The sequence below is a fragment of the Peromyscus maniculatus genome, chromosome 21 (assembly GCF_049852395.1).
Source record: "Peromyscus maniculatus bairdii isolate BWxNUB_F1_BW_parent chromosome 21, HU_Pman_BW_mat_3.1, whole genome shotgun sequence".
Classification (NCBI taxonomy): domain Eukaryota; kingdom Metazoa; phylum Chordata; class Mammalia; order Rodentia; family Cricetidae; genus Peromyscus; species Peromyscus maniculatus.
Genome location: NC_134872.1, coordinates 37,027,235 through 37,055,032, shown reverse-complemented (window position 1 = coordinate 37,055,032; position 27,798 = coordinate 37,027,235). Strand labels below are relative to the sequence as shown.

At 46.5% G+C, this 27,798-nt stretch overlaps 1 protein-coding gene across 4 annotated transcripts in view; it reads right to left on the bottom strand.

Moving 5' to 3' along the window:
- The window catches only part of Tbc1d8 (TBC1 domain family member 8), a 111,426-nt gene that overhangs the window by 38,883 nt on the left and 44,745 nt on the right, over positions 1 to 27,798 (bottom strand). For 2 of the 4 annotated variants that reach the window (XM_006980422.4, XM_076557425.1), the window contains exon 2: positions 19,752 to 19,862. In XM_006980422.4, coding sequence (XP_006980484.1) covers positions 19,752 to 19,862 — 111 coding nt within the window. Of the gene's footprint in view, positions 1 to 19,706; positions 19,863 to 27,798 lie in introns of all 4 variants that reach the window. The other 2 variants (XM_006980421.4, XM_015998925.3) reach the window with 1 other exon arrangement.

The window sequence follows — 27,798 nt, the reverse complement described above, 5'->3', positions numbered from 1 at the left end:
AGCCTGGCTGCCTCCAGTAAAACCAGAGTCTCCTCCTGCAGCGTGGGCATCTGCAGGGGACTAATCCCACCACCACAGGACAGGCCAGCTGACCGAGAGGGGTCACCCTTACATGCGCTGTGGCCATCTTGCCTGCTTTGACGATGCCCACTCATCTCCACCTCCGCTCCGTGACAGAGAAGCTGGCGGTTACACAGCTATCCCAACACAGAACCAACCCCACCCAGACAGTGGACTCAGTGCCCACAGGCTCTCACTGTGCACCCTGCGAGAACAAGAGTCCCCAAGAGGTCCTAAAGCCCAAGTTCACAGGGGAAGAGCCCGCTGCAAAGCCCTGTTGACTGTACAAGGATGTTACCACTTGGGAGCAGCAGAGCTCGACCCAGCCGGGAGCAGCCTTGGAAATCATCCTCTACAGATGGACGTCCTGTGACATTTACAGCAATACCCCTCAAGTGCATAGAAAAAGAGTTCTTACGGTGCATGTTATTAAAAAAACACACACACACACACAAAAGCATGAAATCATATGCAATCCATCAGTTAATTTCTTTTCAAGGTAATTAAAATTCTCACTATACTACCAAAGCATTAAGCAACAGTGTTAACAAAAGCGTAGCTGTGCCAGCCACCTCTGTCTTCTCAAGGAGCCTTACACATTCTCCACTGGAAAGACACCTGACGTGGGGACTGTGTCCGGCCTCTAGTGAGGGCAGAGGCTCAGCCAAGGGCATGGACAACACGGGTAGAGTCCCTGAAAAGTTGTCGTCAGTCGCGTTTCCAAATGGGAGGAAACAAAGCTTAGAGACACTAAAACTCCTGGACAGAGTCACCCAGAGCAAGCGTGGGTCAGCAGACAGAAACTATTTATCCCAAAGCAGGCATGTTTTGCTAAAAAAAAAAAAAAAAAAAAAAAATGAGGTTCCTTTCTCTGTGTTACTCACAGTCCTCTCCCTGAATGTAACTGCACCCAAAGATCTTGGAAATACACATTAGTGTCCCTCATCGGAAACTGCTAATCACAAAGGCCCCAAGTCTGAATTGTGCCATGATGTCACAAGTATACAATCCCACACCTGCCTGATGTCCAATGGCTCCGTATTTACAGACTTTCTTCATGCACACAACTTAAAACACAGTATAAGAAAAACGCAGACTGTGGGGAGAAGGTACATGAACTTCATGCCTAGACCAAGCACCCATTCCCACAATGCAATAGTCCACAAGCCAAAAGGATCCCAAACACTTCAGGCCCTGAGCATTTGGATGGAGGATCAACCTGTAAAGTGCCAGAGGGCTCCATCTGCACTTGTGATCTGTGCCCATGGAAAGGAAGACCACAATGTTAAATTAGGCCGCTGTTCTGAGTGGGCAGTTAGGGTAAGACGAGGAAAGACCTGAGAGACTACTTCACAAGGAAAATCAGGAGTTAAATAACACAAAGTACCCAACCCCTTGGCACCACTCAGAGGAGCATACTTGTATCCTCACTACATCCAGTCTTTGCCTCAGCACAGGGGAACCAGCCATGTGGTTCGCAGCCCAGTGTCTCCATTCACAGGTCCGGACTTGGGTCCTGCACCTACAGCTCACGACCCCTGACCTTCGCTCCCTCCAGGTGCGCCTCTCCAGATGGTCCATTTGGGGCTCGCCAAGCGTTAGCCCTGCCATCAGAGGCTCTTCTTGTTTTTCCTCCTTTACACCTCGTGGTTCCTAGGTGGTGTCCAGAACCCTCCAGCCCTTCCGGGTCCCCACATCTCTCCGTACAGGGAAAGCTCATTTTAAAACAAAATCAAACCACCCAAGTCCAGCCTCCACGTGCCCATCCATCTCAGCTTCTTCTTTTTTTCTCTTTCTCTTTCTTCTCTGATATTTCACTACCTCAACTTGAGACACCAGGCACCTATTTGGCCCCTCAGCGGGCTGTGGCACACCATGGCTGACACGGCTCAGGTGGTTTGCCTGCCTCTGACCTGCGTGTCCCTGTCCCTTCAGTGCCCTTGACGGCAGCTGTGTAGGTGACAGTAGCCGGAATGGCACCCTGGCATCTGGAGAGCAGGAGCCACTTTACAAAGGTACGAAGTTCATCCACAGCCCGTGAGCCTGCAGAGCTGGAGTGGGTGGGGCTTTGTGGACCATCATAATAAAACCAACCAGGCCACTGAGCAAACAAAAGAAGAAGAAGAAAGGGAAGAGGAACCATCCTTATCAGCCTCCAGTACTCTGCCATGTTGTTTCAGAGCGACTTCCTCATTCGGTGGGAGGACGGGGCGAGAGGGAGAGAAGAGAGCTCCGGACCCGGATTCAAGACAGAAAAGGGAAGTGGGAGCTCAAATGATTTGTCCTGGGTCACACATCAAATGAGGAGGGAACCGCAAACGATGGGGTCCTCCCGCAAAAAGGGAGACTCTTTATACCACCTACACGGTCCCTATGTCTAGTACATGCTAAGAGCTGTCTGCCTGCATTCAGCAGGAGTTCAGGTTCAACCTGCAACCCTTTCTTCATGCATCTTGCCAGATGCACAAATACAGGTGATGTTTCGTTTGTTTTAAAGATTGGATTGTTTTTATTTATTTTTTATTTATTTTTTAAAGATTTATTTATCTATTATGTATACAGTGTTCTGTCTGCATATACACTTGCAGGTCAGAAGAGGGCACCAGATCTCATTACAGGTGGTTGTGAGCCACCATGTGGTTGCTGGGAATTGAACTCATGACCTCTGGAAGAGCAGCCAGTGCTCTTAACCTCTGAGCCATCTCTCCAGCCCCAAGATTGGATTGTTTTTAAATGTATATTGGGGGGGGGGGTGTTGTACACTGAGTGCAGTTGACCACAGAGCCCAGAAGAGGGCGTCTGATCCCCTACAGCTGAAGTTACAGGCATCTGGAAGCTGCCGAACATGGGAGCTGGGAACCAAATCCGGGTCACTTGCAAGAGCTGTGATTGCTCTCAACAGCTGAACCATCTCTCCATCTTGGGACACAAGTTTTCACTATCATGCCATCTGAGCTCCCAGGAGCTAAGACTTAACTACTAACAGCTTCAACTGGTAATTTAGATAACATGAATAAAATTATAATCAAGTCCCAACCCCAATATATCCCTGTGGAATTAAGAGTTGAGACAGGAGCTAGAGAGACGACTCAGTGGTTAAGAGCACTGGCTGCTCTTCTAGAGGACCAGGGTTCAATTTCCCAGCACCTACAGGATGGCTCGCAACTGTCTATAACCCCAGTTCCAGGGGATCTGACTCTTCTAATCTCCTGGACCCCATGCACACACACGACACACAGCCATAAATGCAAATAAAACACCCATACACTTAAAAATAATATATTTTTTAAAAAATGGCTTGAGATAGCCAGACTTGGTAGCATACGCCTTTAATATCCCAGCAGTCGGGAGGCAGAGGCAGGCAGATCTTTGTGAGTACGAGGCCAGCCAGGTCTACAGAGTGAGTTTCAGGACAGCCAGAGTTACAAAGAGAAACCTTGTCATAGGGGTTGGGGAAGGTGGGGGGTAGGTGGTTGGAGGGTGGGAGTGGGGGTGAAGGAAGGTGAGGAGGGTGGCAGGGATGGGGGGGTGACTGAGACAAAGACTTTCACTGTTACAAAGAGTGCTTCTCTGCAATGCTCAAAATAAGGAAAGAAACTCCACAACTAAAAAGGAAAATTAACACATAAAAGCCATCCCCGGGCCACAGTGTGACTGAAATGCCTCTGCCGTGCTTGTGAGTGGAAGTCCTCAGGCATGCCTCTCCCTGCAAAGACAATTGGAGTGAGGAAACATTTCCACCCCAGGGTCTGTTTCCTACAAAAGTTGCCAAGTGGCAGGCAAACTTTCCAAACTGAATTTCCTCTGCAGAGAAGCCTTCGGATGGGCTTCATGAGTGCCACAGAACAAGACAGGCTGGTGCACGTCCATGACCCTAGAGTCACACGGCACAGAGTTCTGAGTCTGCACTGTGGCAGTGGCTTCCCGAGAATTCAAAACTAGAACTTAAAAAAACAAAAAAACAAGCAAACCAAAGAAACAAAATTCAAAACGGACTGCATGCCTCCCTAGTAAGAGTAGCCACTGAATTGGGAATCCATTGTGAGTTGTATGCACACATAAATACATTTCTGTCTGCAGGACTTGTATGAAAGTCACCACATTACACTGATAGCATTGAGAAAGCCGAAGAAGAGAAAATGAGAAAGTTTTCCACCTTTTCTAGAAGCCAACCTATGCAACACTGAGGTTCTCATTTACAAAGTTCACATCTAGAACCAAGCAATGGGAGGCCAACAAGATGGCTCAGTAGGTACAGGAGCTTGCCACCAAGTCTAGCAACCTCAGTTTAATCCCTGGAACCCATGTGGTGGAAGGATAGAACTCTGACCTCCACATACGCTAGAACATGAGTGCACCTATACAAATAGGTTTTTTTTTTTCCTTTTTTTTTTTTTTTTTGGTGACAGGGTTTCTCTGTGTAGCTTTGCACCTTTCCTGGAACTCATTTTGTAGACCAGGCTGGCCTCGAACTCACAAAGATCCACCTGCCTCTGCCTCCCGAGTGCTGGGATTAAAGGCGTGCGCCACCACCGCCCAGCAAATAGATTTTTTTTTAAAGTGTAACTAAGTTACCAACAAAAAGTCACCAAAAACAAAAATCTCAAAATGTTTTACTTTATAATTTTGTGTGGACCATATTCCTAGATATCATGGTCATCTGCAGCCCATGGACAGTGGTTTGGACACATCTGACATAATTATTGAATACTGGGGGAATATTTCATCCTTCCTGCTGTACCCCTCCAAGACTAAACAGAGACCTGCTGTCAGTGCCTGAATGTATCTCCCCAAATTCATATGGTGATGTCCACATGTCAAGGCTGTATTTCTAGAAACAGCTTTCCCGGAGCAATTAAGTTAATGAGAGCATAGGGTGGGGCCCCCAACCCAACAGGACCGGCATCATATCATAAATACCAGAGATGTTCACGAACCAAGGAAAGGCCTTGGGAGGATACGGCAAGAAGGTGGTCATCCACAAACCAAGGAGAAAGGCCTTATTTGAAACAGCTCAGTTGTACCCTTGTTATGCCCAGATCACGAGAACCCCCAAAAGACCACCACAGATACCGAATTCCTCATGTAAAAGCAAAAAGCCTTTATTTCAAGCTCTGAGCTTGATCTCTCGGTCTGTCTGATACAGCAGTGAAAACAAAGAGTCCCAAGCTCTGGGGCAGAGTTTTTATCATAGCAGAGGTTGGGTGAGAGGATTTCCAGGGTCCAGGACCCTGATTGACTGACAATTGTCTAGGGTATCTGTAAAACAAAAATAAGTGTGTGCTAGACTCAAGGACATCTGGCCACCTTATCAAATAGTTGGAATGTTTGGGATGTCAGGTACTTCCTCACCCCGGGGTAGATCCCTGGGTGGTATCAGCTTAAGGCTTTTCCTGGATCTGGGTGTTGCCTGCCAGTAAGCCTGTCACAGAAGCTGTGTCTAGGCCCCTAAGCCTGTCATGGCTGCTGTGTGGTCAAGCTGTTTTGGGGCCCTCCACACCCTAACCATGGACTTAACAGTCTATGGAACTGAAGGAAAAAAAGTCCTATTGTTTACGTCCCTAGTCAAGTCTGTGAGATTTTGTTACAGCAGCTGTGATAGCCTAAACTAGTAACTGTGAACTGTAACAAAGCAGGCCAGCAAAATTATACTGCTCTCTCATTCTGCAGAAAACGACTTCCAAGAAAATTATAAGTCCATTGTAAAAAATCAGACTTAGAGAGTCAGTATTAGAAACCTAAACAAAGACCAGAAAACCAAGGAGTGATAATTCCTACGTGGGAACCAGCAGAGGCGGCTGGCTGAGGCCATTCTTGAATGCCTGGCATGCGTTAGGCACTGAGTTGGGCATACTGTATCTTTAACTCACTCTATAAAAACATCACAAGGTAGGTATTATTATTACTATTACCATTTTTCTAGACAAGAAGTAAAAAAAGGAAAGAAAAAAGCCAACCCCACAACCCATGCTTGTGACGCTGGGGGCCCCGTGTCCTGTGACATCACAGCGGATGGGAGCTCAGAGCAGCGGCAGAGGATAGCCGTTCTCTCTGGCTTTCCTCTGGGGGGATCCGTGAGGAAATAAAACAAGCATCTCATTGTCTACACCTTCAGCTTCTGCACGAACACAGCCATAAATAACTGGGTCTAAGCTTCAGTTTTTTGTTGTGTTTTTTTTTTTTTTTTTTAAGTAACTGTTTCTCTCTACCTAATAAACACTCAACTGCCTGCAGAGTCTCTTCCAGCCTCCCAAGTCCCAATGTACTATGAAACGGGCGCCGTGTTCATAGTTCAGATCTGTTCCTATGAATTAACAAAACGACTGTTAAGATGAATTAACAAAACTCTATGCACTATACACTAACCATCTACTGTTGAAAGCCATGTAGACGCCAGAGGGGTGAGAAAAAGTGTGGCAGGCAAGGGCCAGCACCCTCCTGTCCCTCGCCACTCTTTTTAATGCAAAATGACACAGGCACAAAGCATTCCCGGCACACACGGCCAGTAGGGTAAAGAGCTGGGGACATAGCGCGCCTGCCTGCCTGCCGGGCACGCTCAGGGCCCTGGGCCCCGTCTCCAGCACCAAACATGGCGGTGCATGCCTGTAATGCAAAGGCAGCCAAGGCAGGAACCGAAGCCGACCCTGCCTACTGGCTTTCTTCCTCTGGCTGGCTCAGTTACCTTTCTTAGACATCCCAGGCCTTCCTGCCTTGGGGTGGCACTACCCACACTAGGATAGGCCTTTCCACACCAATGAGCAATGAAGAAAATGTCTTACGCGCATGCCCGCAGGCAGCCAGTCTGCCGGAGGCTAGCTAAGCCAAGCTTCCCTCTTCCCAAGTGCTTCTGGGTTATGTGAAGGTGGCAGATGACGCTAACCAGGTCAGCTACATGGGGCTTCAGGGTCAGCCTTGGCTATACATGACTTGTCTCAAAAATGAAAAAGGTCTTAAAAAATTTTTAAACTCTAACAAATAACAAATAGAAGGACACTGTCGGACCAAAAGAAAAACATTTATTTTTGGAATCCCCACATTCTGAAAGCAGACACTACCAGACCTAATCTGTAAATCTAAAGCAATTATCCTCACAAGAACGTCATTAGATATGCTGGATTTTTTCTGTTTTATAAATAACTCTGGACATAAATGTCTTATCCTTTCTCCTCAGAAGAAATAAATCATTAAAAAATATTTACAATAGAGGCTGGAGAGATGGCTCAGCGGTTAAGAACACTGGCTGTTCTTCCAGAGGACCCAGGTTCAATTCCCAGCAATAACACAGTGGCTCACAATCATCTATAATGGAATCTGATGGCTTCTTCTGTCATGCACATATGCACATAGAACACTCATATACACAAGTAAATAAATCCTTTAAAAATATTTACAACATGTGAAGTCAGACAAAGTCAATCTCAGGCACCCAAAGTCAAACAGATTCTTAATTTCTAATTCAAAAAATGACTCCATCACTGAATTAGCCCCAGACACCCCTCACAGAAGCAGGGATAGATGGGGTGGAGGAAACGGGAAGCAACCAAATAACAAACCTATCAGTAGAAACAGAGACAGAGGAGGCACAGACAACAGACAGCCGACAAGCAGGGAGACAGCTATCAGCAAAGAAGTCCAGACGTTCAAAAGGTAGAGGAAGGTCTCAAGGCCTGCCAACAACCAAACAGGAAACACAATCATTTCAACGGCAGATACACTGGATGAAAGGGGGGAAAAAAGGATAGGTGAGTTGAAAGTATAGTTAACATACACTTAAAACACTCCAGGGATCTCACCAACCTGCCACCACCAAGAGAAAGACATATAGACAATGTGCACCCCCTCCATAAACCAAGTAGGAAGACTAAACAAAAGCTTTGATCCTCCACTTTTCATGAAATAGGAAGATTAGGCCGGGAGGTGGTGGCACACGCCTTTAATCCCAGCTCTCGAGAGGCAGAGGCAAGCAGATCTCTTGAGTTCAAGGCCGTGCCAGAGTAAGTTCTAGGACATCCAGGTCTACCAGAGAAATATCCTGTTTCAAAAAAAAATCCAAGGCTGGGCAGTGGTGACACACGCCTTTAATCCCAGCACTGGGGAGGCAGAGGCAGGAGGATCTCTGTGAGTGATACAGAGTGAGTTCCAGGAAAAAGACACAAAGCTACACAGAGAAACCCTGTCTCGAAAAACCAAAGGAAGGAGGGAGGGAGGGAGGGAGGGAGGGAGGGAGGGAGGGAGGGAGGGAAGAAGTAAGGATGGACGACTGAACACAGAGCTAATAGCTGAGGAAGGAAAGAGCAGAGAACATCCTTCAGGGCCTAATTTCTTCATCCAATAATGACATTTGAAGGGGAATGGGGGTAGAGAGGGGTGGGGTTGTCCAACTAGGGAAGACTTATGAAGCAACAAGGTTTCTCTGCGTAGCCCTGGCTGTCCTGAAACTCATTCTGTAGACCCAGGCTGGCCTCAAACTCCAAGATTCTCCTGCCTCTGCCTCCCGAGTGTGAGCCACCACTGCCTGGCACAATGTCAATCAAGTTCTTGATGCTATGAGTGGAATCAGCCAGATCTATGAGCAAGCAGGAAGCCCAAGACTGAGTTCAAGAGACACCAAGAGGTGCCAGTTAACTTTCATTTCAGAGACAACACCGCAGTGACAAAAGAATAGCCAAACTTTTGAGAATATTTGAGTTTATAGGGTTGAAATATTACAACTTCTAGGATTTTCTTTAAACTCCTTCAGGGTAGAAAAAAAATGCATCTAGAGACAAAATGAAGCAAGCTAGGCAAGCCCTGATCCTGATGAGGAGTCAGCAAGAGCTCATCATAGTCCTCAGGACTTTTTACTGTTGTAAAATCTCTACTGGGGGCTGGAGAGATGGCTCAGTGGTTAGGAGCACTGACTGCTCTTGCAGAAAACCTGGGTTCAGTCTCCAGCACCCACCTGGGGGCTTACAACCATTGGTTAACTCCAGATCCGGAGGATTTAATACCTCTTCTGCTCTCCAAGGGCTACTGCACACACAGGGTACACGCATACACGTACAGTTAAATATTTTTTAAAACTCTTTTTGTAGAAGAGAACCCATGTATGGTACTATAAACATGGTAAAAAAAAAAAAATGTAGGGTTTCAGAGGTCATAGGCCTGGGGTGACCTTGCTACTGCTGTCTACTTAAATGGACAGAGCATCAAACAGCCGTCTAAACACCTATGTTTATAGCTACAAACACTTGTCTCCCTCTTCATGAGAGGAGATTCTCTTTACAGTGAACAGCAGTGCATGCAGAGACCCATGGCTGCTCAGAACGCTAGGAGTGGTGATAGGTGAGCGCTCAGATAGGTGTAGACAACGTCTACACCGCCATCCTCCCTCTAAGGCTCAGGGCGCACTGAAGAGTGGGTGTGAAGTGCGAGCCGGTAGACAGGAGAGGGCGGCGAGATGCTCTTTTCTGGGGATGACACAGCCTTTGGAACCATGAGCACACGGCAGCTGTGGATACCCGCACAACACTGGTTCTGCCCATTAGTTATGGATGGGGAAGGGGCTCCTGGGGCCCTACCTCTCCCTGCCGAACTACGGGCTATCGAAAGAAAGACTCGAGGAGAGGAGGAACCACTGTCCACAGTTGAGTCCCACGGGTGAATCCACCATGAATAACCAAACACGTGGTCACACAGTCAATCCCAGTGAAACCTCGAGTCACCAGACAAAATGAAGACACGACTGTGGGAAGGAGACTCACAGGGGAGGAGGGGTGAACAAAGCGGGAGGCAAGAGTAATCAGAAAATGTCAAATAACAAATTTAATTAAAAAAAAAACCTTATAATGAAAAAACCTCTTCCTTAGCAAACAAGGCGAAAACAGGGACAAGTGACCTGCACACACACACACGCACGCACGCACACACGCACGCACGCACGCACGCACACACCCCTGAGGAATATAAATTCAGAAGTAAAATCAGGATCAGAAAATGGTAGAGAAGTATGTATGTATGTACATACGAGACAAATGAGCTCCATGTTTAAATATGGGTTCCATCCCTAAAATATTTCATAACATTTATGGAAATATTCCAAAACAAGAAAAAATTCCAAACATTTCAGATAAGTGGTCCTCAGCCTGTAGTTCTTAAAGCAAGATCATTGCCAGACCCAAATAATCTAGATAAATTAGATGTCGTTCTCAACCTTCTTAATGCTGCGGCCCTTTAATACAGTTCATGTTGTGGTGACCTCAACCATAAAACTGTTTTCATTTCCACCTCATAAGTGGAGTTTGGCTGTTATGAAGAGCAATGCACATATCTGTGTTTTCTGATGCTCTTAGGTGACCCATGTGAAAGGGTCATTTAACCCCCAAAGGGGTCGAAGCCCACATGCTGAGAACCACTGTATTAGATGCTCACTCGTGGCAGAGAAGCCGGAGGAAAAACAGCCCCTTAGCTGAGCCGTCTGGGACCTCACTACACTAGCAGGACGGACGGACGGACGGACACACACACACACACACACACACACACACACACACACACACACACAGTAGAACTCACCCACCAGTGAGAGTCTCGTAAAAAGAGGGAAAGAGCCCTCAGGGTGGCACACAGCTCAAGGCGGTCACAGCAATTGCTCCATGACGCCCCTTTCTGCTCACTAAGGTGTTATCTGAAAGTTACCAGGATTATCTTTCTGTGACCCTCACGTCTCAGCATCTCTTCATCTATTAGAAGAGAACTCACTCAGACAGTTGTGAAGCACCCCCTCCAGGTGATCTCTATCAACAAGTTAATCTAACCGGAAGTCAGGCAATCTTCGCTTTTAGGATTCCATTTTTAATTTGCTTTTCTTTCTTTGTTCTCCTTATATCGCCCAGGCTGGTCTCAAATTCATGGGATCAAATGATCCTCCTGCCTCAGCCTCTTGAATAACTGGGACTACACATTCAACTCCAAAAAGAACTCACTTGTAGCTTCAAAACATACTGGATCTAAAAGTTGGTCATAGCATTCCCTTGCTTTTAAAACACCTACCCAGTAACACACACCACAAAAGGAAGAATACATTCTTTCAAGGAAAATTTGTACATAAGCAAAATTACTTAAAAAAAAAAAAAAAAAAAAAAACTACATCAACAACCTAATGACAGTCTCTCCATGACAAGGGAACAAACATTAATTGGCACCCCTCTCCACTTCTAAAGGTGAACCCCATGTGGAAAATTCCAGCCGGCGTTGTTCCAAGGAAATGCCGAGCTACTGAAAACAAGTTTAACAACCCTGACCTCGAGTGTAAACCCAGAAAGTTCACACTTTCCTCCTGCCGGGCTGCCTCCCAGATGTTCCTTGAAGCACCCCGTGAGTCCTCTGCCTGGAGAAAACAAGCTGGCACGAGCTTTGGCACCTTGGCATGAAGTCCAGGAAGACACTAATCTGGCCCACCCGGGAACATTTCCTCCCCTTCAGAAAATCCACTCGGCAGAGACAAAGCAAACAGGGAGGCAGAACACAAGAAAGCAAAACACCAGCCACAGTCAAGGGCACGGATAAGAGTCCGTGCGTCAGAAAGAACACTCCGAACGTACATTCTGTCAGAGCCTCCAGCCGAGCCGCCTGCTGGCACCCCGGCACCTGGCGTGACCCTGGCAAGTGACCAGTGTCCTGAGCTCTTCATCCTTTCCCCTCCAAAGCAGGGTGTGCTGCCTCTAAAGTGCAGCCGAGAGGAGTGAACGGGGGACAATAGAGGGGCTTAAGGGAGAGGATTCGCTCCTACGGCTCCCGACTTTTAAAAACACGCACCACGTTTTGATTAGCAAATGTTTTGCACTTCCCCTTTAGTGATCTTTGACGTTTCCAAAAGGATGCCCGTTTTCATTTTCCAAATCTAAACCATTAACTAAGTGGTCCTCAAAATACAGCAGCCCTTCTGTGTCTGCAGGGGGCTGGATCCAGGGCCTCCCCAAAGACTCCGGAGTCCAGGGCTGCTCAAATTCCTTATCTAAGATGGTGTAGTATTTGCAGGGTTACTTCCACACTCCTCCCAAATACCTTAAGTCATCTCTAGATTCCTCATGCTGCTCGATACAAAGCAAATGACACAGAATTCTCATAGCACATGTTTACGGAACACCAAGAAGTCTGTACGTGTCCAGGACAGACGGAAGGGGTTTTTTACTGTTGTTCTGTTTGTTTTTTGTTTGTTTGTTTGCTCCATGTTGGTTGGATCTGCAGGTATGGAACCTGCAGCCATTAAGGCTCAGTGCCGACACATCCTCTCCCGGTGAGCGTGCTTCTGCTCCCCCGGCTGTGCATCCAGACCCTCCCTGCCCATGGGAAGCATGCTCCTGACTCTTCCTGCTCCTTCTTCATTTCATTCATTCCCAGGGAGCAGACCTTGCAAGCAAGGGGGAGACTCTGTACTTAGAGAGCTAGAAACTCCTTGGCCAGTGCAAGTCCAAATGAACGTCTTGGAAGATGGGAGCATTATTCAAAGTCCTTCTGCACAAAGCCTAAGATGCTCCTGAGAAGAGTACTGTGGCCACCTCTCACTAGGAGGACGTCTTCTTCCAGAACTAGGAAAGACACCCCCTACCAGGTCTCAGCTGACAATAAATAGAGTCAACTTATTGCATAAGCAATTTGATTCTTGAAACATGATTCTAACCAGATCAACTCAGAGCCCTGCAGCTCTTCCCTATTTTTTTTTTAAATGTGCTTCCTAGAAATCAAATGCAGACAACAAACAATCCACCGCGTGTTGAGAGCCGTGGTGATGAATAAGATGTGCACGGCGGCAATGATGCGGTAGCACCGAGGACTCCTGAAAGTTACCAGGACGCGCCACCATGTGGGAATAAGAACAGCCAGTTCAGAGGACAGCACGGCCCGGATGGCCCTTCTCAAGTGCAGGCCAGGACACTGCAGTGATAGGGGCACCCCATCCTTACAGGGAGGACCCCAAAGCTTGCCACAGCAAGGCCCAGACCCGCTAACTCAGTGGTTCTCAACTTGTGGGTTGCGGCCCCTTCGGGGGATGTCAAATATCAGATATTTTGCAGGGGTCGCATATCAGATATTTATATTGTGGTTCATAACAGTCACAAAATTACAGTGAAATAATCTTATGGTGGGGGTCACCTAACATGAGGAACTGTATTAAAGGGTCGCAGCGTAAGGAAGGCTGAGGACCACTGCTCTAACCTGTCCCTCTCCACCTGCCTAGGGGTTGGCTCCTGGTATTCTGCCCTCCTCAGTCCCTGCCTCCTGCCCTTATTCTACTCTTGTGCCAACTATTAGATGTCTAACTCCAAAAAGACAGCTGCCATACACGGGATTACCATCCAGCCTTAAAAAAAAAGGAAATTCTGACATGTGCTGACGTGAACGAAGCCAGGAGACATTACAAGCCAGTCACAAAAGGACGATTCCACCAATGAGATGAGAGTCGAATTCAGAGACAGACAATAGAACAGTGGTGTCCAGAGGCATGGAGTGAAGAGGTGCAGAAAGGATTGTCCCCTTTGGGCGGTGTTTCAGCTTGGAACAAGGACAGGCCTGAGGATCAGTGGCGGTCACCACAAGCTATGCAACTGGAGTATACGTTCTAAACACAGCCCAGGTGGGACTGCAGCTCAGTGGTGCGATGCTGACTGAGCATGTGCCAGCTCCTGGGTTAGCTCCCCTGCTCCCACCAAGAGAAAAGGTTATAATAACCAACTCTGCTACCAATATTTTCCTGCATTATTTTTTTTTTCTAGTGTAGACAGTGCACCTACAGCCTCATGCATGCTAGGCAAGGGTTACATACCGAGTTACATGCCCAGCCCTTTATCAAGTTAGGGCCTTATTTCCTTCCCAACAATTACTGACCCTCTTTCCTGCTTCTGCTCTCCTCAATCTTTCTGAAGGAGTGTGTGTGGCCCAATGAGAGTTTCAGACTTTGTATTTTGAGGCAGGAATCTACCTACATTGCCCAGGCAGGCCTTGAACTTGCAATCCTCCTGCCTCAACTCCCGAAAAGCTGAGATTACAGGCCTGTGCCTGCAAGATATTTTCTTAAGAATCACAACTTCTGTCTTCTGAGTTCTCTACCCATTTAACGAGGAGACTCACCACATGCCCCAGACTACCTGTGTCCTGGTGTCTTAAAGAGTTTCTATTGCTGTGGCAAACGCCATGGCCAAAAGCAAGCTGGGAAAGAAAGGGTTTATTGGGATTCATTTCCAGATAGCAATCCATCATGGAGGGAACCAGGAGAGGAACTCAAACAGGGCAGGAACCTGAAGGCGTGAACTGAAGCAAAGGCCATGGAGGAACACTGCTTACTGGCTTGCTCCACATGGCTTGACTCCACATGGCTTGCTCAGCTTTCTTACAGAATTCAGAACCACCAGGCCAGGGGTGGCCCCACCCATAATGGGCTGGGCCTTCCCACATCAATCACTAATTAAGAAAATACCCTACAGCCTGATCTTAGGGGGGCTTTCTTTCTCACTTGGGGCTCGCTCCTTTCTGATGACTCTAGCTTGTGTCAAGCTGTCATAAAACGAGGCAGCGCACCTACCTGGCTGATCAGAAAGGGCCCGAGACTCATTCGAAATCACTCCTCAACCAACTGCTTTTGCGAGTCAGACTTGCACTTCCCACACTGATCCGCTGAGCGAGCCTGGCCTGCCTTCCGTGTGCCCGGTACACTTCCCTCCGCCTGGGAGGACAGGGCACACGCACGTGCCACAGCGTCCCCTAGGGAAGTCAACAGCGGAGCTGCTGTCAGGCTGTGCTTCTGTACCACTCTGAAGACAAGGACAGACCTGTCGTCCACGCTCTGGATATCCAGGGCCACGTGAACCTGAATCACCTGACAGGGGAGCCCGAGTCCCCTTTCTTCCCAACTCATCCACCCTGTGGTGACTTACAAAGATCTGGAAGTGACATACGGGGTGTTGTCTTGGGCACGACCAGAACGACTCTCAGAGCGAGCATATCCATGAGGGAGGCAGACAAGAAACAAGAAAACGCCAGTGGTGAGAGGGCTATGGGATGCAGGGAAGCAGGGGACAGCTGTCAGGGAAGGGGACATCTGAGCTCTGACCTGGAGGGATGGGCCCCTGTCCCGGGCCACAACTTCTCCAAACACTCAGCATCTCTCTAGCAATACCTGACTATCTCCTTAGCCACAGAAGCTGGCTGTCCTTACAAAGTCTCAGGGTGGCCCGGTCCACGCTGTTAGAATGGTAACCGCATCCCGTCTGTCGAGAATCGTGGTTATCTTCAGACCTGTTGCCCAGTAAAATAACTGACCCATGAGACAATCGACCCATCTGCTTTCACCTCTGCCTCAAAAGAGAAAATGAACTCTCCAAGGCTCTGCTCAGCCTTGCCAGTCTACCATGCAACAGTCAAACTTCAGTGAAGATTTGGATTGTTCTCGAAGACTGCTCTTCCTGGTTGAACACAGACACTTCCTACAGCTTTCTTCTTTACCACAGGCCCCAAACCATGGGCAGGGACCTTCTTCAATGCTCAGGTCACAATGCAGTATTAACTATGGTGAGTGAATAACAGTGTGGACGATGCCCACATGACTGTCAACAGAGACCTCAGTGTCTCCACTGACCTCACAGGTCCAAGACTGAACGTGCCCCCATTTCTCAAGAAAAACACACTGAAAGGATAAGTATTTTTTTTTTTTGGGGGGGGCCTTCTGCTGGCAGGATGACTGCAGAAAGTGATACTTCTGCAAACCCAGCCTGTGTCAAGTCCAAGGCACAAATCGAGCCGGATGCAAACTGCGGGGGAAACCCATCCCGGACCAACAGGAAGAGGGAGACTGGGACCTGCTGCTCGGGACAGCTGCCCTGGGGAGTCAGAGAAGCTGCAGAAAGCAGAGGCTGGGAATTTGGAAATACACAGCACAAGAGGCACATGCACACATGCATCCCTGCAGGGTTTCTCTAGCCACCCTGTCCTCAGCAGCCTTCCCAGCCCACTTCTTCCCTGTACCAGTCTTTCCCATGCGGCTGCGCGCACCTCCCGTGGCTGGGTGGAGGGAGACCACATTTGACACGTTCTCCACAGAATCCCCCACATCAGGAAGCTGCCTGGTGTGTGGAAGGATCCAGACACTTCAGATGAATAGAAGAGTCTGGGGTGGTGGGGACAGGGGCAGGCATGGAAAAGGTTCTGAAAATTTTAAGTGAAAAGATTGCTTTGGAAAGTACTGAAAAATCGGGAGCAAGTAACATCTGCTAAAGAACTAGATGAAGAAACCGAGCTACAGCCACGGGGCTGAATGTCTGCAGCCAGTAAGAGCTGTATCATGCAGCTGCATTTTCAAAGGGTGTGGACTCACAGAAACAGCAGGGATCCGGGGTGACTCCTATCTAGCTTATGGGAGTGCTCTGAAGCCAACATAGTCTAAAGGGGACAGAAATCCCAATGTTCACGTCCAAGGCTTCAAATCCAGAGGGCGGCCAACGCTTTTGCTTGAGGTAGAGCGCACTCAGGATAGCTGTGAGGAATGACGGGGATGCTACCGCTTCACTCCCATCTCAAGTCTAGCCAATGCCAGTCTTCCTGGTTCTACTCCCATAGCCCAAGCACGAAGTCCCAGCATGCTAATGTCCACAGAACAGCCGAAGCGGTGGTGCCGCCCCCAGCATGAGAGAGATGAGGAGCAGCACCACCCTGGACAGCAAAGAACAGACAGATGAGGACAAATGACTCCAGACATGGAGACAGAAGAAAATGGAACACCCCGGGAAGAAAAGGAGACGTTTCACAAATGCCATGCTCCCAGGAACAAAGCAAGAACACAAACTCTCAGAGGAGGTGAAGAAATAGAAGAAATGAAAAAAGAGATTGAAATATTGAACTACAAATCAAAACCTAACCTCAAAACACTAATAAATAAGTTAAAAGCAAGGGACAGAATATACCGTTGAAAACTGAATTATGAACTCAAGAAAGAATTATGAAGTGAATGGAGAGAACAGACTTAACAAGATAAAGACAAACAGAAATGCAACACCAACAATAGCTAACCAATAGAAAGTGTCTTTATAGAGAATAATACAAAAAATGCCAGGGGAAAAGAATTTTAAAACAAAATTCAGGCACAGAATTACAGGGAAAATTTCCTGCAATGATTAATGAAATCATTGTGCTGATTGCCAAGAGCATAGTACGTTTAAAAAAAAATTGCTAATCCACTGAGCTTGGGGGAATAACAGATTCTAATCAAATTATTCTAGCCCAATAATAAAAGCAGTTCTGTATGTTTGAAAAGCATATAATCCACAAGTAGAGAGCAGGTAAGGAGACAAGCAGAAATCTGTGTTGTCACATCACACACCAGAAGACCCTGAAGACCACAGCCCACCAATTCTATAGTGTGGCTGATGACTATATTTGGACTTGGTATCCCAAATCCAAAGGCCAAAAACAGACATCTGCAAATGTAAAAACCTTCAGAGAACAAGATATCCATGATACATTACTTAGGTGAAAAATAGGAATCCAGCTAGCTAAGCAATGAACAAAATGAAACAAAAAGAAAAACCAAACAGGTTTGGTGGCTCATACCTTTAATCCCAACACTCGGGGGGCGAAGGCAAGCTGATCTCTGTGAGCTCAAGGTCAGCCTGGTCTACAGAGAGTTCCAGGCCAGCCAGGACTGTTTAGTGAAACTCTAGTCCAGTGGTTCTCAACCTTCCTACTGCTGTGATCCTTTAATACAGTTCCTCATGTTGTGGTGACCCCAACCATAAAATTATTTTCATTGCTACTTCATAACTGTAATTTTGCTACTGCTATGAACAGTAATGTAAATATCTGTTTGTTTGGTTTTTTTTTTGTGATGATCTTAGGTGACCCCTGGGAAAGGGTAGTTCAATCCCCAAAAGTTGATAACTGTTGCTCTAATCCCCAAAAGAAAAAAGGAATGAACCAAAATGAAGGTTCCAGGATGGGAAAAGTTATACTTGACTGTTAAGTATTAAATTGGCATAAAGAACTGAGACAAACAATAACAGGAAATACAGGAGCCAGGGGAAGAGATGGCTCCGTGGATAAAGTACTGGCCACACAACCATGAGAACTTGAGTTCATCCACGTGAAGGCTAGGAACCATAGCACTTCAACCTCAGAGCTGGAATTCGGCAGAGATGGGCTTGCCTGCCAGCCAGTCTAACCCAGTCAGAGAGCTCCAGGCTGAGTGAGGGATCGAGTCTCAAAAGAAGATGGTAGAGAAGGCATCTGACATCAGCCTCTGGCTTTCGTTCACACTGCACAAAGAACCACACCCACACCTACATACACATGTTAAAAAATAAAAATGGAAAATACTGTCGCAGGTCTGAAATGAGATTGTAATATCAACAGCTCGTTAATGAGGGATGGGGAAGCAGAACAGAAAATATGCTGGCACTCTCATCCCATACAGAGAATGTTGTCAGAACTGAAACACTGTTTTTCAAACACTGCAACTCTAACTTCATACTGCTAAACGAAGTCCTTGGCCTTAACCTGACATGAACCTTTTAGAAAAAAATCTCTAGTGTTGAACATTTGAAGTTCTGTTCCTCTTTAGTTTCTTTCTATTGAAACTAACTAAATGTAACACTTTCATTATAAAACAGCTTTGACAGAGAAGTCGGCTAAATGACACGTATCCACCTTTGTAACCATCCTGCATCCACCTTTGTAACCATCCTTGTTAGAAAGATGTCCACCTGGAATAACTAGAAGGTATTTAGGACGGCTACAGTTTGAGGCAACAGATACCTTATTAGTATTGTTGAAAGGTGATTTCCTTATAAATCATTTTTTGAATTGGAACGATCTGTCCTATTTATAAAAGAAAATGGCAGACAAGAGCCTGCCCAGATGTTAACAGTGGTTAGGATGGGATGGTGGATGGGCATGAGAAGCGTCATCAAACTTCCGCTTTTTCCAAGGGAGAAGTCCAATAGGGCTGGTGAACGGGGACAATGAGCAAAGTTTACCACACCCAATGCAGAGCTAAACACACCATGGCCCTGGGCACACAGAACCTGAAGATAAACACTGAGTCCAGCATTCAAAGGAAGGGTCTCGGGTGATAGTTTCCCGATTTTAAAATAGGAACATATTCCTAAATTCCCTGAGCACCTGGCAGAGCAATGTTCTTTTTTTTGTCACCCCTTGTGTGAAACAAGGAATAAACATTATCCAAATCAGATACAGCCCTCAGACTCAGTCTTCCTGTCACTACAGTGGGTGTGCACACCCGGGTACACATTTAAGTCAGAAGCAAGATTACAAAGAAAATGGTTCGATTCATCTGGAGTGATAGTAGCGCTCTGAGACACCACTCAAAGCTTGGCATGCCCAAACTCTCAGCATTTACGTACTATGATGGTTAAGGTGAGATAGAGACACAGAGGATAAGGGAAAAGACAAACAAAACAAATAGGAAAAACAGGAGGAGGTGGATGAAGAGAAGTAGGTGCAGGTGAAGAGGAGGAAGAGTGGAGGAGGAAGGTGGAGGAAGGGAAGGCGAGAACCATGAAAGGTCTCCAGAGGCGTTACCTCTCAAACGTCACTGACATGCAGACACTCGCATGCTTCGACGGTAAGGTTTGGTACATTCCAACCGGAACAAAACTCACCAGTGGCTATGGCCCAGTAAATGTCTGATCCATTCAGTAACTCACCACATGCTATGGGAGAATAAACCTGGGACCCGGGAACTTGAAGCAGGATCCGAAACGGAGCAACGCGGGCACTGGAATCCAGTACCGCATCCAGAGCACCCACGAGGCGACCTGAAAGGGAGACAGGAGAAAGGGTACTTGTGAGTCCCGGGCAGACCAGGCCAGGCAGCCGGCGCACATCCTCCCGCCCCCATGCGTGGGAGCTGTGGTGGTTTGAACGAGAATGGTCCTGTTCTTAGCATGGTTTCTATGGCTGTGATGAAACACCATGACCAAAGCAACCTGGGGAGGAAAGGGTTTATTTAGTTCCACATCACAGTTCATCATCAAAGGAAGTCAGGACAGGAACTTAAACAGGGCGGGGACCTGGAGGCAGGAGCTGATGCCGAGGCCATGGAGGGGTGCTGCTGACTGGCCTGCTCTTTCACCAGTATCCTCTCCTGGGCTCTCTTCATGGTGCCAAGCCTCAACTTCTCTGCATGACCCCTTCGGTCCCCGACCCCCAACTGCTACTGAGGCTGCACCTTCACCAATGGCCTCTTCTGACCTCAGCTGCTCTCCATGACACCTTCAACAGTACCACCTGGGTGACTCTTTTTTCCAGAGCTGAGGACCGAACCCGGGGCCTCTACCACTGGGCTAAATCCCCAACCCCTGAGTGACTCCTACACTACCAAGTTCAGCCGCCAGCACAAGGTCCAACCTTTGCCGCCTCTGGAATGCAACTTCGGTGTGCTAACTCTGAGGACACACTTCCCAGAAGATTTCACCTCAGTGACACTGGTCTCTTCTTAATCACCGCTGACTTCTCAGCTCCAGCTGACCAGCATCCATTGTCCCAGCAGAGCAAAGGTTTCACTTTGGTGGTTCTGGTCTCTCGCTCACCACAGCCCATTTTTCAGCTCCAGCTGACCAGACACCGCAGATTCTTCACACAAATGGCCTGGCAGAGTCTTTGCTTCGCTCTGAAACTTCACAAGCCAGGTCTCCATCCTCTGCATTTCTCTCAACCTTCTTATCTTCCAAGCTCCCACAGGACAGCTCACCAAGCTTTGAACACCCGGTGGCCCTTCTCACTAAAGTTTGGAAGTCCTCCCTGTCGGCAATCTTTCTGCCTCCTACTTGCAGATAGATGTGAGCTCTCGGCTACTGCTCCAGCACCACAGCTGCCTGCCTGGTGCCATGCTCCCTGCCCTAATGGCCATGGACTCTAGGCCCCTGGAACTATTGGCCCCCGATAAGTTGCCTTGGTCATGGTGTCTTACCAGAATACAAAAGTAACTAAGACAGGAGCAGTCTCAGGCAAGGAGCCTCGGGTTACATTCCCCGATTCTCACAAGACTGCCTCTCCCACTGCCCAACATCTGGAGTCTACAGGCATCAGCCTGGCAACCAGACCAGAGTAACAGTGTCCCTCAAGTCAGATTTTCTGAATCAGACCTGGCTATGTGACTTAAAGTTGCTTAAACTTCTGGTGTAGCTGGTCTCCTTATTTGAAAACCAGAGTAACCACAGTACACTACCTTGTAAAAATAACTGAGAGAAGTACATGAGTTAGCATGTCTGTCACCTGAAGTGCTGCCTGGACCATAAAAGGCACTGTGTTAAGTATTGTTTCCCCTACTGCTTCATCATGAGCCTCATCGCAAATACTGGATGTTACCTCCATCTGCTCCAGAAATATGCTGGGAGAAAATCTATCAATACCTTCACAGATTGTGAGGCACGTGCACACATGTGCACGTGTGTGCACGCACATACACATAGATATGTGGTATACATGCTGTGCATATGTGATATACATAATAAACACATATGTGTGGTATACACGTGTGATATACATGATGTACATATGTGTATGGTATTCATATATACATATATGTAATATTTGTTATATGCATATATGTGTGATAAACATGGTATACATATATGATACACATGACATGCATGATATATGTGTGATATGCATAATATACAAATATATGATATACATATATATTATATACACATATGTGCATCTACATGATATATATCGTATATATGTGTGTATGTGTGTATATACACACATACACACATATATACGCATGTGTGCGTGTGTGTGTGTGTGTGTGTGTGTGTGTGTGTGTGTGTGCGCGCGCGTGTGCGCGTGTGTGCGTGCGTGCGATGCAAAAGAAGGATTGGCTTTCTGCTGTGATGGACATGCCCTGAGCTGAAGGCAGACAACTGCATCTGCTCCCACCAAATGGTCTGTTCCCACATGGGAACAAGCCTAGGGGAACTTTTTTTTAAAAGGAAACAGATTGTAAATTGCTTGCTTTATTATTATAAGAGATAGTAAATTCTTCTCCGAGTTTCTTTTTTTGTGTGAGCTATGTATACATCCATCCATAGAGTATGTTTCCAATATTATCTTCAGTCCAGTGTATCTCAAGATTGATTTACCACTTAAAAATCACCTACCGCCCGTGTGCTATATAGAATTATAGAGTTTAATTCCTTACTGACTACATCAACCCACTTCACATCTGGCTCGGCAGCACAACCCATGGTGGAGCACCACTCATGACCTTGGGGCTGACTGGAAGCAAGACAGTTTGCCTCGCCACGTGGAATGTGGGAATAACCAAAAAGGAGGCATGGTTTCTAAGTAGCCAGAGTGATTCTGCCAATACATTATTGTACCCAGTATCCCATGAGGATTGTTCCTATCCAGCGGACGATTTAAATTCAAAATTCCAATTCTGTAGATCAACTTACATCATTATAGAGGGAAAAAACACCGCTTCCAACTCTTAGATGTGGAGATCCATCTGTACTGCTCTTTTCTGGTACAGGTTCAGTTCAGGGTAATGTGATGCATTGAGCCACTTTCTGTGGCAGCTTTTTAATTAAAATAAAAATTTACTATAAAAGCCAGGTGTAGTGGGGCATGCCTTTAATCCCAGCACTTGGGAGGCAGATGCAGGCAGATCTCTGAGTATGAGATCAGACTGGTCTACATGGTGAGTTTCAGGACAGCCAGAGTTACACATTGGGACCCTGTCTCAAAAAAAAAAAAAAAAAAAACACCACTATATATATATATATATATATACACATACATACATACACACACACACACACACACACACATATATATATATATATATATATATATATAACTATGGGTATGCACACAGATGTGTGCATAGGTACACATATATTTATATAATATGTGCACATATATTTTGTACAAATGTATATATGCATTTAACATTCCCATTTGTACTCACATATACAACTGACATTTAGAAAACTGGGCTTTATGCCAGTACTTCTTATTACAACCTATTCCTATAGTATTCTTTGCACAAAATTTGCAACGACATCCAACACAGCACTGAGAAAATCCTTTTGAGCAAGCCCAGGCTAGCGCCCAACTTACCATCTCCCTGCCTCAGCCTTCTGAGCACGGATTACAGACATGCCACAGCAAACCTGGCTTTCAGGACTCTTAAGCATGTTTACTTAGCAATCAATCCTGTTGCAACCAAGGTAACCTCCCTGGCAGATGCCCTCCTCACCCTATCCAGGCCCTAGATGTCTTCCAATCGCCTTGTTCTGCCCCCACTTAACACCCTCCTCTGGGAGAAGGATAAGGGGCACAATACTGTACTGGCAGAATTACTCTGGCTACTTAGAAACCATGCCTCCTTTTTGGCTGTTCCCACATTCCACACGGCCAAGCAAGCTGTCTGCTGGCACAGGGCCTCTCCGGAGAGGAGGTCCAATCAGCAGCTGTCAGGTAGAAGGGCTAAAGGTGTGTTTGTAAAAGACTTCTGCAATGCCTCATTTGTCTAGCAAAGATGGGATGGGATAGAGAGGCTGAGGAAAATCAGAAAGGAGCTAAATGCCCCATCCACCCAACCCACACACATCCTTGGCACTTCCAAGTTGGATAGAGAGCCCATTCATAGTTTGATTGGCAGTGCTGGGGATTAAATCCGGTACTTTGTACTCTGGAGGCAAGCACTTACCACCCAGCTATCACCCCAGCCTCCTAGGGGACTCAGGTAACCATGGAAACGAGGGTGGAGGAGAGGTGTGTAGCAACTCAGAAAAGCAGGGATTGTTTGACTGGAAAGGGGTTATTTCCCTCTATGAGATTCAGGTGCTTTTGAAAGGTCAAGATGTCTTACATAAACCAGCCCCTTCAACTCGTGGGAAGGTGGGGAAGGCTGTGTGCAGAAAGCCACAAGGGGACTTCCACTCACCACTCAACCATGCGGAGCCGGGAAGTCATCCCATCCATGAAAGAAAAAACTGAGCAACCTAAGAAGTGGGGACTTTTCAAACTCAGCTCACCAGAGAACTGAGGTCACAGGTCAAACCACAATCACTGAAATCTGGAGACAACCAGGAGAAGCCAGAGTCACAGGTGGGGCAGATTTCCCTGGTGAAGCCATTAACCACAGTAACAACTGAACAATGACGCTGGTAAATTTTTGCATGTAGACTGGGCGCATGAAAGGGAACCCCAAGACTACAGTTAAGGGAACCCTCTGACCTGCATGTGCCTTAATATCAGATCCCCCACCAGGGTAGGAAAGTGCAGAGTAACAGCATGCAGTGTCCTCCTCGAAGTCTCCTTATCAAAAACCCAGACTTCCATGGAGGAGTAGCCAGAGCCTTACCCAAGCTAGAGAAGAGCACTGTCCAGGTCCTACATTTCCCCAGGCTTTTCTGTCCTCAAAGGCAAAGCCGAGTGACCAAGAAACACTTGTGAAGGTCACTGACATATCACGACTGAGGTTTACCCGTGTGATCACAGAGTCAACTCCCCAAAGCTCCCAGTACAGTGGTCCCGGATGAGAGGGAAGAGCACCAAGACTCACGCTATCTGAAAAGTCCTTAAAGGAGCCCAAAGATGAAAAGACATCAGCATGAGCACCTCCGAGGAATGTGAAAGCCCTGGTGTCTACAACTATAGCCAACCTTGAACCATGCTTCGATCCAGCCAGAGGACTGACTGCTCCTTCAGATCCTAGTACCCGGACGCAGTGTGCCTGGCTTCCACAACAGTGTCTGTTGGTAGGCAACAAGTAAACAGTCTCAGGGATAAAGCACCATCAGTGAGATGCAGAAATGATACCCACTGTGCTGTTAACAGACAAGGAGTTTGTATTGTTCACATGTAACAGGTTAATAGCCCTTCTAATGGAAAGGCGAGAGAAGGAAGGAGATTTAAATGGAGCGAGAGCTCCAAGAACGAACTGAAAAGCCAACCTGCAAATCCCCACCCAGACAGACTGATCATCCTTCCGAACTCAACCGTACAGAGCAGCAGCGCATGCCTGGAATCCAGCACAGCGGTGGGGACACAAGCTTACGTGAAAGCAAACGCCGCCAGCCCTCAGATCTACACCCAGGGAAACCATCCTTAAAACTGAGAGAGCACTGCATGGTAGCACATGGCAGTAATCCAGCACTTGGGCACAGGAAGGAGGACACAACCTGAGGGCCAGCCTGGAACACATTGCAAGATCTGTCTAGAAAACAGTAATACTATTAAACATTTTTTTTTAATCCCTGAGAGGGCTAGAGAGATGGATCAGCAGTTTAAAAGGCAGTGATGCTCTTCCAGAGGACCCGAGTTCAGTTCCCAGCACCCACCTGGAGGCTCACAACCATCTCTAACTCCAGTCCCAAGGGATCTGACAACCTCTTCCGGCCTGAGAGCACTGACCACATGTGGTGCACTTACATGCATGCAGTAAAACACTCCTACCTATAATATATATAATATCCCAAAAGAGAAATGCTGCCTTCAAACAAAAATCAGGAAGTTGATTCCTACCTGACCAACCCACAAGATTTCTTCAGGGAGAGACAGAAACCTGTGGGTCAGAAAACTAGACTTTGTCCAAGAAAAGAAGTTAATGAGAGTCTGGCAAATGGGTTCACACAAAGCATTCAGTTAAAATCAGAAAAAGGGTTTTAAATAGTGCACTTAATAGCGGTCAGTTGAACAAATGCTAGAAATCACATCCACCATATCAACTTATGACTTTGCACAGTTTGGGTCTAAATTACACCACCAACTAAAAGTGATTTTCTTTTTCAGAGTCTATTTTTTAAATGACAAATCCCATTCTCTAAGAAACTCACATTAAGACTCACATTGGATAAGGTTAAAAGTAAGCAAATAGTACCTGTCCACCCAATTTTATTTTATTTTTCTTTTAAGATAGGGTCTCCAGGGCTCAGGGGAACCCTTCAGAAGAAGGATTGTAGGAGCCAGGGGGTTCGAGGACACAAGAACACAGCCCACAGAATCAAGTAAGCAGGGCTCATAGAAGCTCACAGAGACGGACATGGCAGTCATGGGGCCTGCATGGGTCTGCATAAGATCCTCTGTAGACGTGCTGTGGTTGCAGAGCTTGGGGTTTTTATGGGACTCCTAGTAGTGGACGCAGGGGCTGGTTCTGACTCTTCTACCTGCTCTTGGGACCCTTTTCCTCCTACTGGGTTGCCTCATCCAGACTTGACATGAGGGCTTGTGCCTAGTCTTATTGTATCTTATTATGCCATGTTCAGCTGATATCCCTGGGAGACCTGCTCTTTTCTGAAGGGACAAAGAGGAGTAGTGGATCTGGGGCAGAGAGGAGGTGGAAGGGCTTGGAAGGAGTGGAGGGAGGGGAAGCTGCAGTCGGAATTATTATATGAGAAAAGAATAATTAAAAGAAGAGTGGGGGAAAAAATAGGGATTCCTGTGGTCCAGGTTGGCCTCAGGCACATTGTGTTGTCCGGGCTGACCTTAAATCCCCAATTCTCTTCTCTCCACTTCCCAAGTGTTTAGGATTTGGGCTGTGTTAATGTTTACTAATGTGCTATGTACAATACGCAAGACATGTTCACCAACAGGAACATGGATGAAAAAAAATATAGTACATACACAAAATGGGAGTTTTATTCAGCCATAAAATTCAATTTATGACTTTACGTGTTTTTGGTCTAGATTGATTTCAAAAGCCATACAGAACAAAATCTTACCATTTACAGGATAATGGAGGACACCTGAGATCGTTCAGCAAACTAAGCCAGTCTCAGAAAGATAAACATGATGATTTTCTCTCATATGCCAAATCTAAATGTGTGTGTGTGTGTGTGTGTGTGTGTGAGTGTGTGTGTGTGTGTGTGTGAGTGTGTGTGTGTAGAAGAGGTTTCTATTTGAGAAAAGGGTGGGAAGGAGGAGGCAAGGGAGGATAAACAGAGCAAACCCAGTCAAAGTACACAATATACTTGTACAAAAATAACAACAAAAACATCACACCAACTGTACAATGAATATATACAAATACAAAATTTTAGTATTTTGGTCTAAATTACACCACCAACTAAAAGTGATTTTTTTTTCAGAGTCTATTTTTTAAATGACAAATCCCATTCTCTAAGAAACTCACATTAAGACTCAGATAGGATAAGGTTCTGTTTGAACATTAAATTTTTTTTAAATTTATTTATTATGTACACAGAAGAGGGCACCAGATCTCATTACAGATGGTTGTGAGCCACCATGTGGGTGCTGGAAATTGAACTCAGGACCTCTGGAAGAGCAGTCGGTATTCTTAAACTCTGAGCCATCTCTCCAGCCCCGAACCTTAAAAATTTTAAAAGAAGTTTCAATTTTTAAATACCAGGTTCAGGAAGGTAAATGGATCAGGAGATACTAGACTCACACCAGTTAAAATAGAGTAGCTGTGTCAATTTTAGGCAAAACAGATTTCATAACAGGAAACACTATCAGGGTTAAAGAGAGGCATTATGTAACGCTAAAGGTTTCTGCAGGACTGGACACCAGTTGTTAACACGAATATACCTAAGTGGACATCTAAATACTTTTGACCAGAGTGGTAAACTATGGGAAAAAGAGATGAGTGCAGTATCCTAGCTGGAGACTTTGATATATCCTCTAGTAACTGGCAGAACAAGCGTGCAGAAAACCAATGAGCCCACATTTACCCTAAACAAATCAATGAACTCTAATCTGTTTACAGAATCCTTCATC